Source organism: Scyliorhinus canicula, chromosome 1 (assembly GCF_902713615.1).
Source record: "Scyliorhinus canicula chromosome 1, sScyCan1.1, whole genome shotgun sequence".
NCBI lineage: Eukaryota > Metazoa > Chordata > Chondrichthyes > Carcharhiniformes > Scyliorhinidae > Scyliorhinus > Scyliorhinus canicula.
In genome coordinates this window covers 293,353,583-293,371,856 of record NC_052146.1, presented here as the reverse complement: position 1 = coordinate 293,371,856, position 18,274 = coordinate 293,353,583, and the positions used below count along the sequence as shown (strand labels likewise).

Here is an 18,274-nt window from a genome sequence, read left to right as displayed (position 1 = left end):
GGCACCAAGATCTTGGCCTCGGAATTGAGGCTGTGTGGCAGGGGTGATAGGGAAGGACCAAACTGGGTTTGTGAAGGGGAGGCATCTGTCAGACAAACTGGGTTCGTGAAGAGGAGGCATCTGTCGGCCAACACAGGAGATTATTGTCTGTGATAATGATGCCCCACAAGGGACGGGGGTGGGGGGTGGGTGGGGGGGGGGGGGGGGGGGGGGGATGGAGATGGTGGTCGCCATGGGTGTGGAGAAGGCCTTCGTTCGCGCGGAGTGGAACTTGTGGGTGGTGCTGGGGCGGTTTGGGTTTGAACAGGATTTTATTTGTGGATTGGGTCCAGCTGCTGTACCAAGCACCAGTGGCGAGAGTGCGGACAAACCGGGTGAGCTCGGATTATTTTAGGCTTCATCGGGGGGTGAGGAAGGAATGTCCACTCTCCCCATTGCTCTTTGCCTTGGCTATAGAGCCATTGGTGTTGAGGCATCGAGGGACTACCGGGGGATAGTGCAGGGGAAGGGGGGAGGGGTGGTGGAGTATGCAGACGGCTTCTTGCTGAATGTTTCGGACCCACTGGGAGGTATTAGGAGGATTATGGGGATCTTAAAGGAATTTGACCGGTTTTTGGGGTATAAATTGAACATGGGGAAGAGCGAAGTCTTTCCAGTCCAGGCGAGGGGGCAGGGGAAGAGATTGGTGGAGGGGAGCTTTCGGTACTTGGGCATTTAGGTGGCGTAGGGTGGGAGCAGCTGCATAATTTGAATTTGGCTTGGTTGGTGGAGCAGATGAAGGGGACATTAGAAGGTGAGATGCGCTCCCGTTGTCATTGGCGGGGAAGTTTCAAACGGTAACGGTGACGGTCCTCCCGAGGTTCTTGTTTGTGTTTCAGAGCCTCAGAGCCTCCTGATTCTCGTTGGCCAGGTACTCCACAAGTCCGGTGGTGGTGGTGGCCCTGAGGGTGTGGGATCACTGGCGGCAGCACAAGGAGTTGGGAGGGGCCTCAGTTTGGGCATCGCCGGTGACAGTCACCGGTTTGTTGAGGGCGGGGGGGGGGGTGGTTTCGGGGGTGGCGGGTGGGGATCGAGCAGTTTGGGGATTTGTTCATTGGTGGCTTTCCATGCTTGGAAGAGTTAGAGGAGGAATTTGAGCTGCCTGGTGGGAATATCCAGTATTTGCAGGTGAGGGACTTTGTGCGGAGGCATGTAACAACCTTTCCGCACCTGCCGCCCCAGGGGCTATGGGACAAGGTGCTGTCAAAAATGGGGGTAGGGGTGGAGAAGGTGTCGGAAATTTATAACGAGCTGATGGACTTGGAGGGAGGCCCGATGGGGGAGGCGAAGCGCAAGTGGGAGAAAGAATTGGATAGGGATTTGGAGGCTGAGCTGTGGGAGGATGCCCTGAGGAGGGTTAATGCATCCTTGTCGTGGGTTAGGCTTAGCCTTATTCAGTTTAAGGGCACATATTTCTGTGGCCCAAATGAGTAGGTTTTTTGCGGGGGTGAAGCATAGATGTGTGCGGGTGGGCACACAAAACATGCCCAGATGTTCTGGGCCGGTCCAAAGCTTGGTGGATTCTGGCAGGTGTTTGCTGACATAGGAGGTTCTGAAAGTGAGGGTGGTCCTGAGTTCAGAGGTGGCGATTTTTGGTGTGTCTGAAGACCCAGGAGTCCAGGGGGCGAGAGAGGCCGATATCTAGGCCTTTGCTTCCCTGGTAACCCGGAGACAGATCTTGTTAGAATAGAGGGACTTGGATTGTGTTGAAGTGCCTTCTCGAACCATTGGAGTCGATGTGGTGTCAGGGTGCTGTTGGGAAGGGAGCTCCAGGATTTTGATCCAGCGGCAGTGAAGAAACACTAATGTAGTTCCAAGTCAGACTGTTGTGTGGTTTGGAAGGGAGTTTGCAGATTGTGGTGTTCCTGTGTGTTTGCTACCTTTGTCCTTCCAGGTGGTTGAGTTCACACGTTTGGAAGGTGCTGTTGAAGAAGCCTTGGTGAGTTGCTGCAGTGCATTATGTAGATGGTACACACTGCTGCTGCTGTGTGTTGATAGTGGAATGGATGCCAATCAAGTAGGCTGTTTTGTCCTGCATGACGTTGAGCTGCTTGTGTTGGAGCTGCATTCATCCAGTCAAGTGGAGAATGTTCCATCACACTGGTGACTTGTGCCTTTTAGATAGTATCAGGCTTTGGAATGCCAAGAGTGAGTTACTCACCGCAGAATTGCCAGCCCCTCGCCTGCTTTTATAGCCACAGTATTTATCTGGCTGGTCCAGTTCAGCTTCTGGTCAATGGTAACCCCCAGGATGTTAATAGTGGGTGATTCATTGAAACTAATGTCATTAAATGTCATGGGGAGATAAGAACATAACATAAGAACTAGGAGCAGGAGTAGGCCATCTGGCCCCTCGAGCCTGCTCCGCCATTCAATTAGATCATGGCTGATCTTTTGTGGACTCAGCTCCACTTTCCGGCCCAAACACCATAACCCTTAATCCCTTTATTCTTCAAAAAACTATCTATCTTTACCTTAAAAACATGTAATGAAGGAGCCTCAACTGCTTCACTGGGCAAGGAATTCCACAGATTCACAACCCTTTGGGTGAAGAAGTTCCTCCTAAACTCAGCCCTAAATCTACTTCCCCTTATTTTGAGGCTATGTCCCCTAGTTCTGCTGTCACCCGCCAGTGGAAACAACCTGCCCGCATCTATCCTATCTATTCCCATCATAATTTTAAATGTTTCTATAAGATCCCCCTCATCCTTCTAAATTCCAACGAGTACAGCCAAGTCTCTCTGAACAGCGGCATGCTTTAATATTTTATCGTTTAAATAATAATCCCGTTTGCTGTTATTCCTACCAAAATGGATAACCTCACATTTGTCAACATTGTATTCCATCTGCCAGACCCTAGCCCATTCACTTAACCTATCCAAATCCCTCTGAAGACTTCCAGTATCCTCTGCACTTTTCGCTTTACCACTCATCTTTGTGTCATCTGCAAACTTGGACACATTGCCCTTGGTCCCCAACTCCAAATCATCTATGTAAATTGTGAACAATTGTGGGCCCAACACGGATCCCTGAGGGACACCACTAGCTACTGATTGCCAACCAGAGAAACACCCATTAATCCCCACTCTTTGCTTTCTATTAATTAACCAATCCTCTATCCATGCTACTACTTTACCCTTAATGCCATGCATCTTTATCTTATGCAGCAACCTTTTGTGTGGCACCTTGTCAAAGGCTTTCTGGAAATCCAGATATACCACATCCATCGGCTCCCCGTTATCTACTGCACTGGTAATGTCCTCAAAAAATTCCACTAAATTAGTTAGGCATGACCTACCCTTTACGAACCCATGCTGCATCTGCCCAATGGGACAATTTCTATCCAGATGCCTCACAATTTCTTTCCAGATGCCTCGCACCCATGTTGCCTGGCACCCATGTGGCATGAATGCTACTTGCCACTTATCAGCCCAAGCCTGAATGCTGTCCAGGTCTTGCATGGACTGTTTCAGTATCTGAGGAGTCTACCCCTTCTGTGATGAATGTGTTGCAGCTTGACATAACACAAACAAGATAAACACGATCTTCTGAGGAATTCAGACACGTATCTTGGCTGAGCGGAGTTTACTGAAATTTTCAATTAGTATTTTCTTCAAATTTCCTGACATCTCTTGCAAAATTGACGAATACAAAGAAACATTTTGTTGTGGAATGCAGACAATAAAAACCCAAGCTCATTATTGAAAGGGAGGAGATCTCGGATTATTAACTTCAGGATGATCTTGAAAAGGAATTATAGTCGCTATTTTGGAACTGGTACCGTACTTTGAAGGAAGGACCAGTGAACAGACATGGCGGTAACTGACACATGTTTATTTTTCCCCATTTCCCTCCTTCCTCCCTTTTCCAATTGCTGCAAAGATTGAGCTTTATCAACAATTATGCCATTTTGTGACATTTAAATTAAAGATGGAGCAACAGCAATATAATTCACATTTGAGTACTTATGTTGTGAGGTCAGTAACGGCTGTTCCTTGTATTTTTCTTTGATTTGGTGCACTCTGAAAATTATGTTTGTGATGCCTCTTGACAGGTGAAAACCGCACTGCAACTCTGGAAGGAGCTCTTTGGCCACTGGGGAAGAAATTGAGGGAGACTCCTCTGTCTTTCAGACTTGTCTCCCTTCCTGAGTCACAAAATGAAATGAAAATCGCTTATTGTCACGAGTAGGCTTCAAATGAAGTTACTGTGAAAAGCCCCTAGTCGCCACATTCCGGCGCCTGTTCGGGGAGGCTGTTACGGGAATTGAACCGTGCTGCTGGCTTGCCTTAGTCTGCTTTCAAAGCCAGCGATTAGCCCAGTGAGCTAAACAGCCCCTCTGTTACAGCATTACAGAGATCCCTGGGCATGCGCACCTCTTCCCAGATGAGGGATATGTGGTTGTGCAGCCATATCTGGAGTGTATCTCAGAATTTCAACAAAAATTCCATCTTCTCAGAGACATTAGTGTTTTCGACTGTCAAATGACTCTTTCAACTTCGCTCCGGCTGGGTGGTGCCGAGACTAACGCTGTCACGATATTGAGAAATGGAGCCTGTGACTGTCAACCGTGGCAATGGGGTATCCGTCTCAAATGCGGCTGGCCCCAGAAATTTGTGGCCATCCTCCACTTATTCCACAGTTAGACACAAGCTGTGCTCCTCACCAACAGAATCAGCACAGAGCTGATCTTAATGAAGACCATCGGATATCTCAAAGAACCTTAAAACCAATGAAGTACTTGTGAAGTCAAAGTCAGCTTTGTGCCTTGGAAAATGCATTAACCTCACTTTTTCAGATTTGCTACTTTTTTGCCTGCCTGACCAATTGAATGGTATTTCATGTAGCGTTCTTCCTCCCTATCAACCACACCTGCAGGCCTCTCAATCACGCCACCGATGTTGTATCTGAGTAATTGAAATATATCACAAAAAAGCAAGGGACCTGGTAGTGATCCCTGCAGAACCCCACTATAAACAGCCTTCTGGCCACAACCTATATTTGTTTAATGCTGCTACATGTCTCATGAATGAAAGGAATATTACTTGTGTCCACCATTTCTGAAGTCATTTGATCAATCCTTGTGCTGCCATATTCAAAATTGGTGTCAAGTAGAGGCCATGTGCTTCAGACAAGGTAGAGGGAAATTTGGTAGAATCATTTGCTATTCCATCTTAAGCTGCATCTTAACGACCAAGATGCAGGGTGGGCACTGGTCATCTTTGTTAGTAAATGGTGTAGACACTTTAGAAATTTTACAGAATAGGTGGTAATAAATAAAAGTGGTAATACATTTTTTTTAAATTCTATCACTGGTGCTGATGGAGGAACTTCGAAAAATTGGTACTTAAGTCATTGCATTTATAGCACAGAAAAAGGCCCTTCAGCTATTTGTGTATGTTCTGGCCACCTGGCAGTTTCCAGCATTTGGTCCGTAGCATTCTATGATAGGAAATTTCAAGTGCTCATCTCAATCTGTCTTAAATGCTGAAGTTCCCGCTTCTACCGTCCTTTCAGGCAGTGAGTTCCAGATTCCCACCACCATCCTGAGTTAATGTTTCCAGTGTTTTCTTCTGGTATACTTTTTATATTAATCTCTGAATTTCCAGTTTAGTGAACCAAAAAGCCACAGAAACATAAGTTTGTAGGAAATCGCACAGACCTTGGCATATTTTACTGTGGCTACAATATTAAATATGATTTTTATGTTGCACTAAGAAAGCTAATTAAAGTTGAGGGTATCATTCCAACAAATGAATTGTATATTGAAGCTATTGCCAGTAGGTTTATTGAATGCAAGTGATAATTACAGTCTATTCCTACATTTAGAACATAGAACAGTACAGCACAGAACAGGCCCTTCGGCCCTCGATGTTGTGCCGAGCAATGATCACCCTACTTAAACCCACATAACCCGTATACCCGTAACCCAACAATCCCCCCATTAACCTTACACTACGGGCAATTTAGCATGGCCAATCCACCTAACCCGCACATCTTTGGACTGTGGGAGGAAACCGGAGCACCCGGAGGAAACCCACGCACACACAGGGAGGACGTGCAGACTCCACACAGACAGTGACCCAGCCGGGAATCGAACCTGGGACCCTGGAGCTGTGAAGCATTGATGCTAACCACCATGCTACCGTGAGGCCCCATGCTACCGTGAGGCCCCGAGATTATCCATTAATATATTATTTTAACACTAGCACTTTTATGCTAGAAGATCCTATTAAACTATTATTTCTACAAAACACTGCTAGTGTCCATTTTGGATGTGAAAACAAAAATTTTCACATGTGCTATACGTTTCATTTACTAGTTAAAGGCTGCCTTTGGATGGGAGAAGCCAATTTCGGAGCATTAAATGAGATCCATGTGAAGTTTTTAAAAGGTAGTTCTTTGTGAATTCTGAATCAAGATTTCAATGCTAAGTGTTTAGCTGAATGGCATAATTGGGTGTTGACCATATCTTGGAAATAATCTCATATTTGTCATTCCAACTCTAATGTGACACTGGACTGAAATTAATAATTCATTTTCTTTATTGACTTTTTTAAACCTTATTTTTGCCAGGCATATTGTATTTTTAAAAAACTGAAGAAAATTGATGGTGTCAGCCTGGGCTGCAGAAGAGGATTCTCATGGATGAAGGAGGGTCGCTTACAACTGAAGTTGGTGCAACAGAGAAAAATGGCTGCAACAAGACTGTGGAAAAAGCCAATGCAATTAGTCGTCTTTCCCCGTTAATTTCTGATGAAAATGAAAATCGGATTCATGAGGCACAGATATCACCATGCAGTAATGATAGAATGGGAGGATTTGAGTGGATCAAGCAAGATTTAATCAATAACAATGAAGACAACCATAACAAAACTGACTTTGAGATTGCACAAAATAAGCATATGGGAGTTGATTGTGTTGCTGAATCTGAGGTTTCGAACAGCATTGCCAACCCTAGTGCCGAACTGCCAATGGGGGTAAAAACAGTTAGGAATTGGGATTTGGAAATGGAAAGAAAATTGAAAATCACCTCTTCTGGTAAATTTTCAGTTTGAATCTTTTGCTGCCTAAGCAAAACAAAAATGAGAACTTGAAATCGACAAGCATGCAAGTAACAACAACCTTGGGGCAAAATAATGATTCAGTGCGTTGTGTGTTTATCTAATAAATTTACTTGCTGTTTTTTCCTCCCTATTTTCACCATGGAAACTTTTGAGGAGATATAGTTCCAACTTTAACTGTCGACCTTTATTATCACATCAACATTATCAGTTTGAGTCTGAAATAATGAGTCTGCACAAATGATTGCATGTGGAATCATCTTCTAATTGCAGTCTATATATTGTACCAACATGGGTCAGTAAACTGCAATGGAGCTGTTGCTGACCATGGCACCCCACCACACCTGCCACCTTGAAATCTCCATCTCAACAACTTACGTTCCCAATATTAAAAAGTATTTTAAATCACCATAAATAACAGGTTACGTTCTTAAAGGGAGTAAAGTTTGCCTGGTGACCTAGGTGTTTAAGGCAGTGAGCACCTAGCTTATTCAGACCAAAAGACCCTAAATTTTAATTTGTGACCTGTGCCATGATCAACAGTAGCTTGGTCAGTCACGCTTTCGTATGAGAGTCAAGAGGTTGTTTATTCAAGTGCCACTGAAGGGCTCCGAGCACAAAAATCCAGGCTGACAGTCCAGTGCAGAACTGTACAATTGAAGTGTTTTAACTGTTGGAGGTGTTGTCTTGTGGATGAGACATCTTGATGAGGGCTCTGTCTTCCCTTTCAGGTGGAAACAAAAGATCCCATGGCACTATTTCAAAGAAGCAAAGGGGTATTACCCCTCATGTCCTGACCAATATTTATCCCTCAATCAACTAAAACAAAATTAAAATTTGGTCATTACCACATTGTATTTTGAATCTGATGCTACATTTCTTGTATTATTGCAATAACTTGACTTCAAAAGTACTTAATTTGCTTTGAAGTGCTTCACAACTACGGTTGTAAAGGTGTTATATAAATGCAAGTCTGTCTTTTATATTTATTGGTCTTGATTATTGTTGAGTTCTATATTTCTGAATTGGTGAATTCAAGATCCTGCTCTTTATTTCTATCTGAGTGTGGACCTGAGCTAAGTATAGGAGTTCACTCGGCTCTAATGCCCTCATCAGTTTAATAACCTGCCTTTTCCCCTGGATGAAGTTTGGGTATTTGGATGAGATACTTCCAGGGGCCAGCCCCTTGGAACTGTAACCCAACAAGGAGTAGGAAACAAAACACTGATTACTTTAAATGGAGTAAAAAAATGTTTGATGAAACAACGAGAAAAGTATAGACAGTGCATACTGAGATCTCTTAACAAAAACTTGTATTTATGTAATGCCTTTGAAGTAATAAAATGTTCCAAGGTGCTGCACAAGAGTCATGATGTGGAGATGCCGATGTTGGTCTGGGCTGGGCACAGTTAGAAGTCTTGCAACCAGGTTAAAGTCCAACAGGTTTGTTTGGAGTCACTAGCTTTCAGAGTGTTAGTGAATAAAATTTTACACTAAGCCACGATAAGGCAGGTGATCAGAAGATTGTCAAAAGAGGTAGGCTTTATGAAGGAGCATTTTGGGGATGGGGCGGTTTAAGAATAAAATTCCAGAACTTTAGGCCCTGGCAGCTGAAAGAGAAATTGTTAAAATTTGGTATATGCAGATGTCCAGAATTGGAGGAGTGCAGGTATCTCTGAAGATTGTAGGGGTGGAGGATGCTACAGAATTTAGGAGGATTAAAGTCCTGCAAAGGTTTTGAAAACAAGGATTAAAACCCAAGTGTTGCTCAACTGGGAGCCAGTGCAGGTCAGCAGGGACAGGGGTGATGTTTGAACAGGACTAGGTGTGAGCTGGGATATTGGCAGCAGAGTTTTGGATGAGCTTAATTTTATGATGGTGGAGGATGTGAGGCCAGAGGAGTGTCTTGCAATAGCCAAGTCTAGAGGTAAGAAAGGCGTGGATGAGGTTTTCAGCAGGAAACGAGCTGAGGCACTAGTTCTCCCTGTGTCTGTATGGGTTTCTCCGGGTGCTCTGTATCCCCGCACAGTCCAAAGATGTGCAGGTTTGGTGATTGACCAAGCTAAATTGCCCCTTAGTGTCCAGGGATGTGCAGGTTAGGTGGGGTTACAGGGATAGGGCGGGGCAGCACGGTAGCATTGTGGATAGCACAATCGCTTCACAGCTCCAGGGTCCCAGGTTCGATTCCGGCTTGGGTCACTGTCTGTGCGGAGTCTGCACATCTTCCCCGTGTGTGCGTGGGTTTCCTCCGGGTGCTCCGGTTTCCTCCCACAGTCCAAAGATGTGCAAGTTAGGTGGATTGGACATGATAAATTGCCCTTAGTGTCCAAAATTGCCCTTAGTGTTGTGTGGGGTTACTGGGTTATGGGGATAGGGTGGAGGTGTTAACCTTGGGTAGGGTGCTCTTTCCAGGAGCCGGTGCAGACTCGATGGGCCGAATGGCCTCCTTCTGCACTGTAAATTCTATGATCTAGTGGGCCCAGGTACATAGAACATAGAACAGTACAGCACAGAACAGGCCCTTCGGCCCTCAATGTTGTGCCGAGCCATGATCACCCTACTCAAACCCACGTATCCCGCCTATACCCCCTATACCCGTAACCCAACAACCCCCCCCTTAACCTTACTTTTATTAGGACACTACGGGCAATTTTAGGATGGCCAATCCACCTAACCCGCACATCTTTGGACTGTGGGAGGAAACCGGAGCACCCGGAGGAAACCCACGCACACAGGGGGAGGACGTGCAGACGCCACACAGACAGTGACCCAGCCGGGAATCGAACCTGGTACCCTGGAGCTGTGAAGCATTTATGCTAACCACCATGCTACCCTGCTGCCCTAGCTGGTATAGGGTGCTTTTTCAGAGGGTCACAGACTCGATGGACTGAATGACTTCTGCAATGTAGAAATTCCATGATTCTCTGAATTAGGTGACTTTAAAGGTGGAATTGGGCACTAAGTAGCAGAGGTTTTTAATCAGAGGTTCACCTCTGAGTCAGATACAACTCCCAGTTTGTGAAGTCTGATTCAGCCTCAGACAGTGGCTATCCTTGAGCTCTAGCCCAAAAAGCGGAAAGTTTGCTAATACTCTCTGTACCACGCAGTTTGCTTTTAATTTTGAATGGGTGCTGTTTTTCCTTTGAACAGTTGAAGCTTTTGTGTTTTCATTTATCTGAATTATATAATTTATGTCAAGTAGACTCTTGTGGGTTTACAGGTATCTTGGAGGAAGCCACAGAAGATTCTCCAGCATGTTTATATCAGTCACTGAACACTCTTGGATATGACAGAAGTTCTGGGTCAGAAATAAACAGTCAGCAAATCGACAGGAAAAGACATCTTCAGACTCTGCTCAACTGCATCCAGCGGGAAACTGAGCTAAATGATTCCAGTAGTTTGCCACACTATCTTCATCAGGTACAGCAGATTCCACTTTTCTCCCAACGTCATCTCATTCAGGTGTAGCAAGAATTGATTTTGAATGAATATTTACCTGTCTTAAGCAAATTGATTCACTAAATTAAAATGTTGTAGCTTAAACTTTTCATAAAATGAAAAGCAAGTCGAGAGAAATACTTAGAGCTCAAAATACTGCATTCATGAATAAAGTATGAATTTGAGCAATGCATGACCCCTTCCCACGATTTGAGTGCTGCACAAGAGAAATAAATTCTGCTTCAATTATTTTTACCCATTCCAGTTCCTTCTGCTCTCAAATTTACAGCTGTGTTTGAGTTCCTTATTCATCTTCATATGTTGCAGCAGATTCTGAGAGTATGGAAGAAAGAAAGATGGAAGAGATAGAGTCACAGAAATGCAGCCTAAATCTAGTAACCTCGGGTTCAATGAGGGTCATTTTTTTGATTGGGAATGGAAAACAACTGATGATATCTGATGCATAGGTGACTGACTTCCCCCTCGTGTTTTTTTAAATAAATTTAGAGGAACCAGTTATTTTTTCCAATTAAGGGGTAATTTAACAACGCCAATCCACCTACTCTGCATATCTTTGGTTGTGCGGGAGACCCCCACGCAGACACGGGGAGAATGTGCAAACTCCACACAGTGACCGAGGGCCGGGACCGAACCTGGGTCCTCCACACAGTGAGGCAGCAGTGCTCACCACTGCGCCACCGTGCCATCCAACTTCTCCCAGGTTGTGGGTATTTTAATTAAGTAAATTCTAGAAGTTTGGTTGCAGAAAATCAATGTGTGTCAAAGAACCAGTTTCCTTACATTGCATACTTGCCTCGGTGTCTGAAGATTGTATATTTCTTTTTAAATACTTTTATTGCAAAGTAAGAATTTTTCATTATTACAAAATAAATTCACACTAACCAACAAATACATACAGGTGCAGTTCATGAATATCACATCCAAAAATTAACCCCAAACCTCCCACCTATAACTAAACGCAGACCAATACCCTCCCTGCTGACAGTGACTAGCTCTCTGAAAAAGGAAATGAATGGCTGCTATTTCAAGGAGAACCCTTTTACCAACCCTCTATTGGTGTCATTTTCAATCTCCTGGATCGTGACCCGCGGGTGGGTTACGGGCTTGTGTTGGGAGGGGTTGTGGAGGGATCAGTCGCAGCATTTCCAATTGCAGGAAGAGGCACCCAACGGCCGTGACCAACTTTTATAAATGACAGTCGCAACCGACTTTCATGCCAGCTGGACTGCGCATGCGTGCTCGCCAGATCTAGCAGTGTGCAGGCCCAGCTGGACTGACCACCTACTGACATCAGTGTGCTGTCCCAGGACCAGACTTTTTTAACAACCGATAGGGCCTTTCCACTAGAAGCGGCGGCAGACAGGTCACATGCCCTGTAGACTGATGCCACGTGCTCTCGGTGCAAATTCATGGAGGAGAGATTCCTCCATTTTGTAGCAGCCAGCAAGCAAGCAACAGGACTGTGTGAAGAACTGAAGATACATCATTTTAGAATAAAGAAGGGAGGGCCAGAGAAACAAACAGGCCAGGATATCAAATGGACCTGATAGAGAGAGCTTCCCGGGAGAGTCCACGGCAGGACAAAGCAGTGTTGGTGTGAGCCTCTGATGAACAACCCATTAAGAAAAATCTGAAATCAGGAACAAAGCAGTATAAAGATGATTCCTTGAGGTCTGGCTTGTTAATTGTGCCCATGAAAATCAGGATGCAAAACCCATGTGTTTTATGTGCAGGGAAGTACTGGCAAATGAAAGATTAAAACCCTCAAAAATTCAAATGCATTTGAAGACTAAGCATGGCCAGTTCGAGGACAAATGTTGCAGTGAGAACTTAAATCACTAGCTGCAGTCCTTGGCAGAAATGTAACATTGAATGACCAAGCAAGTGAGATCGGGAGGACCAAGCAGGCTCACTTGCCATATTAAAGGTAAGCAAAAATGGTGGGTGGCGAAGTTTGGCTGGCGTGGGTCATGAAGGATAGCCGTTTGTAAAACTGGATCCCAGGAAAAAAAAGTTTGAAAAGCACATGTGTACTTGACCTTCTCTAGGCATAGGAGCTTGATTAGATCTCCAAACTAGGCTGAGGCACTGGGTCGGGTAGGAGAACTCCACCCCAGAAGAACTCATCTCTTGGCTGTTGGTTAACGGCGAGGATAGAACCACTGAGTCCCGAAACCCCGCTGAGGTTCCAGTTCGATATCCAGAATTCCTGTCTTGGTGTTAAAGAACAGAAGCTTGCAAGTTTAGGACACGACCAGAACATGTGGGTATGATTCACCAGCCTCCGAGAACAACATTCCTACCCATCCTCCACTCCCAAGAAAAAAAATCATTCCTCCTCGTCTTGGTCAGATTCACCCTGTACACCACCTTGAAGTGAATCAAGATCCAGGAGGAGGTTGAGTTGACCCTGTGAAGAGCATCACTGCACCCCTCCCTCAAAAACAGACCTAGCTCGGCTTTACCGACAGGATCTGGCCATAAATTTCCAATATCTTGTCACACCCACCTCGGGAGGCGGAGCGAAGGTGCCAAGGGAAACACCGAGATCTCCTTGCACAGGAAATCGCATACCTGGAAATACCTAAATAAATTAGACCTCTGGAGTTATCCAAAGCTCCTCCAATCTGACAAACCTACCCTCTACATACAGTCCCTCAAACCACACCATCCCCTCCCTCCCTCAGGACCTGAACTTCGAATCCAAACATGCTGCACAAAAAGATGATTCTGACAGATGGAGCCTGACAACGACATGGAGCCGAGCTTTAAAATTTAGCCTAAACTAACACCAAATCCTCAGAGTGGACACCACTACTGGACTATAGGTAAATTGCACAGGGGAACACTGAAGCGGGAGCCAGACTCCATCTGGCCCCATATGGAATTTGAATACCATTTCAATATTAACTGCCCAGTAATAAAATAACATTAGGTAAGGTTAAACCACCCGACTGTGTATGCGTGCATCTTTTTTCTCTCTCTCATTTTCATTCTCACTCATTTCACTCATTCTTGTTCTTTCTCACACACTCCGAAGGAATGCCCTACGAATCGAATCCTTTGGGTCTTGTCCACTCAAATGAAGGAAACTATCATATTGAATAGCGAAAAATAGGGAGACATTGGAAAAGAAATAAAAACCTCGGAAAGCCATTCATGTTGACAGTCTGATCCCTGCCCGCCAAGGACAGGAAAAAGTTATTTTGCAAATCCAGTTCTAATCTCACTCTCCAGACTAGCACATGGGTTACCCGGATTTCCAGATAATGAAAGCTAGATCTGGCAAGGTGAAAAGGCACCATTCCTAGGTCAGCTCCCCTCCCTGGGGTTCACCGGAAAGTATTCGCTCTTATCCAAATTTAACTTGTACCCAGAGAACGAGCCAAAACTCCTCAGTAGCTGCATTATCTAATCCATGGTGGAGACTGGGTCTGTGATATAAAGAAGCAGATTATCTGCATACATGGACACCCTATGCTATCTCCCTCTCTGATTTATTCCCCTCTACTCTGTGGAAGGTCTTAACACTCTGGCAAGTGATTCAATTGCCAAGGCAAACAGAAGTGGAGACAAAGGACAACCCTGCCTTGTCCTGCTATCCAACTGAAAGTAACCTGAGCTCAAGTTGTTTGTCCGAGCACTAGTGGTGGGAGCCCTATCCAACAAACTAATCCAAGAAATAGATTTTGGCCTGAAACTAAAACTCCCTAGAATCTCAAGTCGATTCTTGACCATTCCCCCACTTGACCCTATCAAACTTCTTTTCTGAGTCCATTGAAACAATCGTCTCCGGTTCAGACACTAGAGGGGGGACAGTATGATATTTTATAGTCGTATATTGGCTGGCAGCTGCCAATCCTTGAAAAAATCAGTCTGTTCTTCCAAAGTCATCCGTAGGGCTTCAACCGTATTGGGAACACCTGAGTCAACACCTTAGCATCGGCATCTAACAATGAGAGGCTGATGCAGCCCACATTCTATAGGGCTTTCTTCAAAATCAGGGAAATAGAGGCTTTAGCCAATGTAAATGGCAATACCCCCCAGGGAAGGGAATCGTTAAACGTGACTAATATCAGTGGGGTCAACTGCCCCGCAAATTTCTTCTAGAATTTGATGGGTAACCCATCCAGACCCGCAGCTTTGCTTGACTGCACTGAATCAGCTGGCAGATGTGTTCGTGGACATCTTTAACCTGTCCCTATTCCGTTCCGAAGTCCCCACCTGCTTCAAGAAGACCACCATCATACCGTTGCTAAAGAAGGACCAGGCAACATACCTCGAGGACTACCTTCCGGTGGCCCTGACATCAATCATAATTAAGGACTTCAGGAGGTTGGTCATGAAGTGCGTCAACTTCATACTCCCAGAACGCCTAGATCCACTGCAATTCGCATACCGCCGCAACCGGTCCACAGCAGATGCTATCTCCCTGGCCCTACACTCATCCCTAGAGCATCTTGACAACAAGGACTCCTACATCAGACTCCTATTTATTGACTATAGCTCCGCCTTCAACACCATAATCCCAATCAAGCTCCTATCAAAGCTCCAAAACCTAGGACTTGGCTCCTCACTCTGCAACTGGTTTCTCGACTTTTTGACCCACAAACCACAATCAGTAAGAATAAACAACACCACCTCCATAATAGTCCTCAATACTGGGGCCCCGCAAGGCTGCGTACTTAGCCCCCAACTCCATCTGCAGTCTTGCTGACGACATGACCATAGTGGGTCGGAACGACGAGTCAGAAAACAGGAGGGAGATGGAGAACAATCTATCCCCCAATGCAAATAAAACTAAAGAGCTGGTCATTGACTTCAGGAAGCAAAGTATCTTACACACCCCTGTCAGCATCAATGGGCAGAGATGGTTAACAGCTTCAAATTCCTAGGGGTGCACATCACCAAAAACCTGTCCTTGTCCACCCACGTCGACGCTACCAACAAGAAAGCACAACAGCACCTATACTTCCTCAGGAAACTAAGGAGGTTCGGTATGTCCACACTGACTCTTACCAACTTTTGCAGATGCACCATAGAAAGCATCCTATCTGGCTGCATCACAGACTGGTATGGCAACAAGACTGTTCGAAACATCAGAGAGTTGTGAACACAGCCCAGTCCATCACCCAACCCTCTTCCCATCCATTGACTCTATCTACACCACCCGCTGCCTGGGGAAAGCGGGCGGCATAATCAAAGATCCCTCCCACCTGGCTTACTCACTCTTCCAACTTCTTCCATCGGGCAGGAGATACCAAAGTCTGAGAACACGTGCAAACCGGTTCAAAAACCACTTCTTCCCCGCTGTTTCCAGACTCCTAAACGACCCTCTTGTGGACTGACCTGGATGCTTCAACCGATGTCGGTGTCTTTGCATTTGCAATGTGTACCTTTTGTTGTCCTATTATGTATTTTATTTTAATTTTATTTTTTTTCATGTACTAAATGATCTGTTTGAAATGCTCGCAGAAAAATACTTTTCACTGTACCACGGTACACGTGACAATAAATAAATCCAATCCAATACACTTCATATGCCCCTCAAGACCCAACAAGGATTTCAACTCCTCCCTTCTCTCCCTCTCCACCTCCTCTAAAGACAACAGTTCCAAAATCTGCATCATGGGCGACCTTCCCTCCGTCCAGACTTTGATTAAAAAGCTTCAAATGTAGCATTAATCTTCGATAGGGTAGAAACCAGCCTTCCACCCGAGTCCCTTACCTGCACAATCTCCCGAGAGGCTGCCTGCTGCCTCAGTTTGTGCACTAAAGGGTGACTGGCCTTCTCTCCATGCTCGTAAAATGTCTACCGCGAGTGTCGCAGCTGTGTCACCGCCTTACCTGTTGAGAGTAGCTTGAATTGCAACTTTTTCCTGCTCGTCAACAACTCCGGTGTTAGAGCAAGCAAGAACTGGCAGGCCACCTCTAGGATGGAACCCACCAGCCTTTGCTGCTTCACCCTCCCAGTCCTGACCTTGTGAGACATTCCCAGTCTCCCAGTCCTGTCCTTGTAAGAAAATTATCTTTCCCATAATGATGAGCTTAAGGGGCCCCTCACAATGTAAAAGGTGAGATAGACTCTCTTTTATTAAATGTAATATGCTCCCCAATGTCAGACCCATTGACAATCATGTGTCTCCCATTCAGGTCCGCCATAATCTTAGCAGCCAAAAAGAAGCCCTTTATATTATCAGAACTGCAGCCCCCTGGGCCGTACTATCAAAATCCGAGTGGAATACCTGTCTCACCCAACCCTTTCCTAACTGTGTGCCTGGTCCCTGATCCGCAAATGTGTCTTCTGCAGAAACACAACATCAGCATTCAAGCTCTTCAAATGAGCAAATATCCTCAAACATTTTACTGGACCATTCAACCGTCTTCCATTCCAAGTGACCAACCGAATTGAGGGCTTTCCCTGTCCTATTGCTTCAGGCAAACATATGAACTACTTGAATATGAACAGGGAATTTTTCCAGTACCCTAATCACTAGTTCCTCAACGAGAAACAGTCTAACTAGTTAATGAACTCACCTTTGTGGGACCTTCTCATGTGCAAACTGACTGCTGCATTTTTCCACAAAGTCGACTGCATATCAAAAATAACTATGTGAAGAAATATGGTATGTTCTGAGGTTTAGTGAGCTTTTTCTGGCAGTACTAATGTCTCTAAACTATGCACTTCTCTTCCATGTTGACAACCACAATTAAAACCTTCCGCTTTGATCAAGTTTATTTTGTATCTCCCTTTGGCCCAGTGACAGTTTATTTTTCTAATTATGCTTCTTCAAAGAGCCTGGATTCTTATGGTAAAGGCACAATGCAAAATAATGTGTTGTTTTTATTGTGTACTGACTTCAGACAGTCAAAAGAATTTGAAGTAAATTTGTTTAATGCACTAATGTTAATGTTGCAACATACAATGGATAGAGGTTGAAATAGGTGAGACAATTCTGTGTACAGTAACTTGCATTGTTAATGAGATGCAGCACAGTAAACTGTTCATGCGTTGTTGGTGGGGTGAGTTTCTAATGGAGTTCATTTTTCTAGAAAGTCCTTTCTCACTAAAGGCAAGACTGAACCAGTCAGTGTAACAAAATACGAGTTGAATAGATATTGACTTAGAGGTTAGCTGCTCAATCATTCAACTAATGCCAGTTGCGTGAAGTTAACTCCAACTTGGCTGTTTTAAAATCTCTGAAGGAAGTACTGGACCTTAAATAAAAATGATTTATCCAACCTAGCCTTAACAAGCAACAACAGATTTGTTTGCTTACGGGGCGGCACGGTGATTAGCACTGCTGTCTACGGTGCTGAGGACTCGGGTTCGATCCCAGCTCCGGGTCACTGTGCGGAGTTTGCACATTCTCCCCGTGTCTGCGTGGGTTTCAACCCCACAGCCCAAAGATGTGCCAGTTAGGTTGATTGGCCACACTAAATTGCACCTTAATTGCAAAAAAAATTTGGTTATTCTAAATTTATTTATTTAAGTTGTTTGCTTATTTTTTGGCAGTAACACAGGATTAAATTGGCTATTTTAGCTTCTTGGTTTTCGGCCAATTTTGACACCAGCCTTTATTCTTGCCGTTACAAAAGCGGAAAAAATCTTTCATCAGCATTAAGTAAAGCAGTGAATTGTTAATTGTTGTCAAATGGAACCTGGATGATTGAATGATCAAGATGAGATCATAACCTCCCGTCTCCATCTA

At 44.8% G+C, this 18,274-nt stretch overlaps 1 protein-coding gene across 4 annotated transcripts in view; it reads left to right on the top strand.

Moving 5' to 3' along the window:
- Positions 1 to 18,274, top strand: part of cnsta (consortin, connexin sorting protein a) — a 98,631-nt gene that overhangs the window by 24,956 nt on the left and 55,401 nt on the right. For 2 of the 4 annotated variants that reach the window (XM_038815436.1, XM_038815443.1), the window contains exons 2-3: positions 6,616 to 7,080; positions 10,306 to 10,523. In XM_038815436.1, coding sequence (XP_038671364.1) covers positions 6,684 to 7,080; positions 10,306 to 10,523 — 615 coding nt within the window. In that variant the 5' untranslated portion in view covers positions 6,616 to 6,683. The remainder of the gene's footprint in view (positions 1 to 6,615; positions 7,081 to 10,305; positions 10,524 to 18,274) is intronic. The other 2 variants (XM_038815450.1, XM_038815457.1) reach the window with 2 other exon arrangements.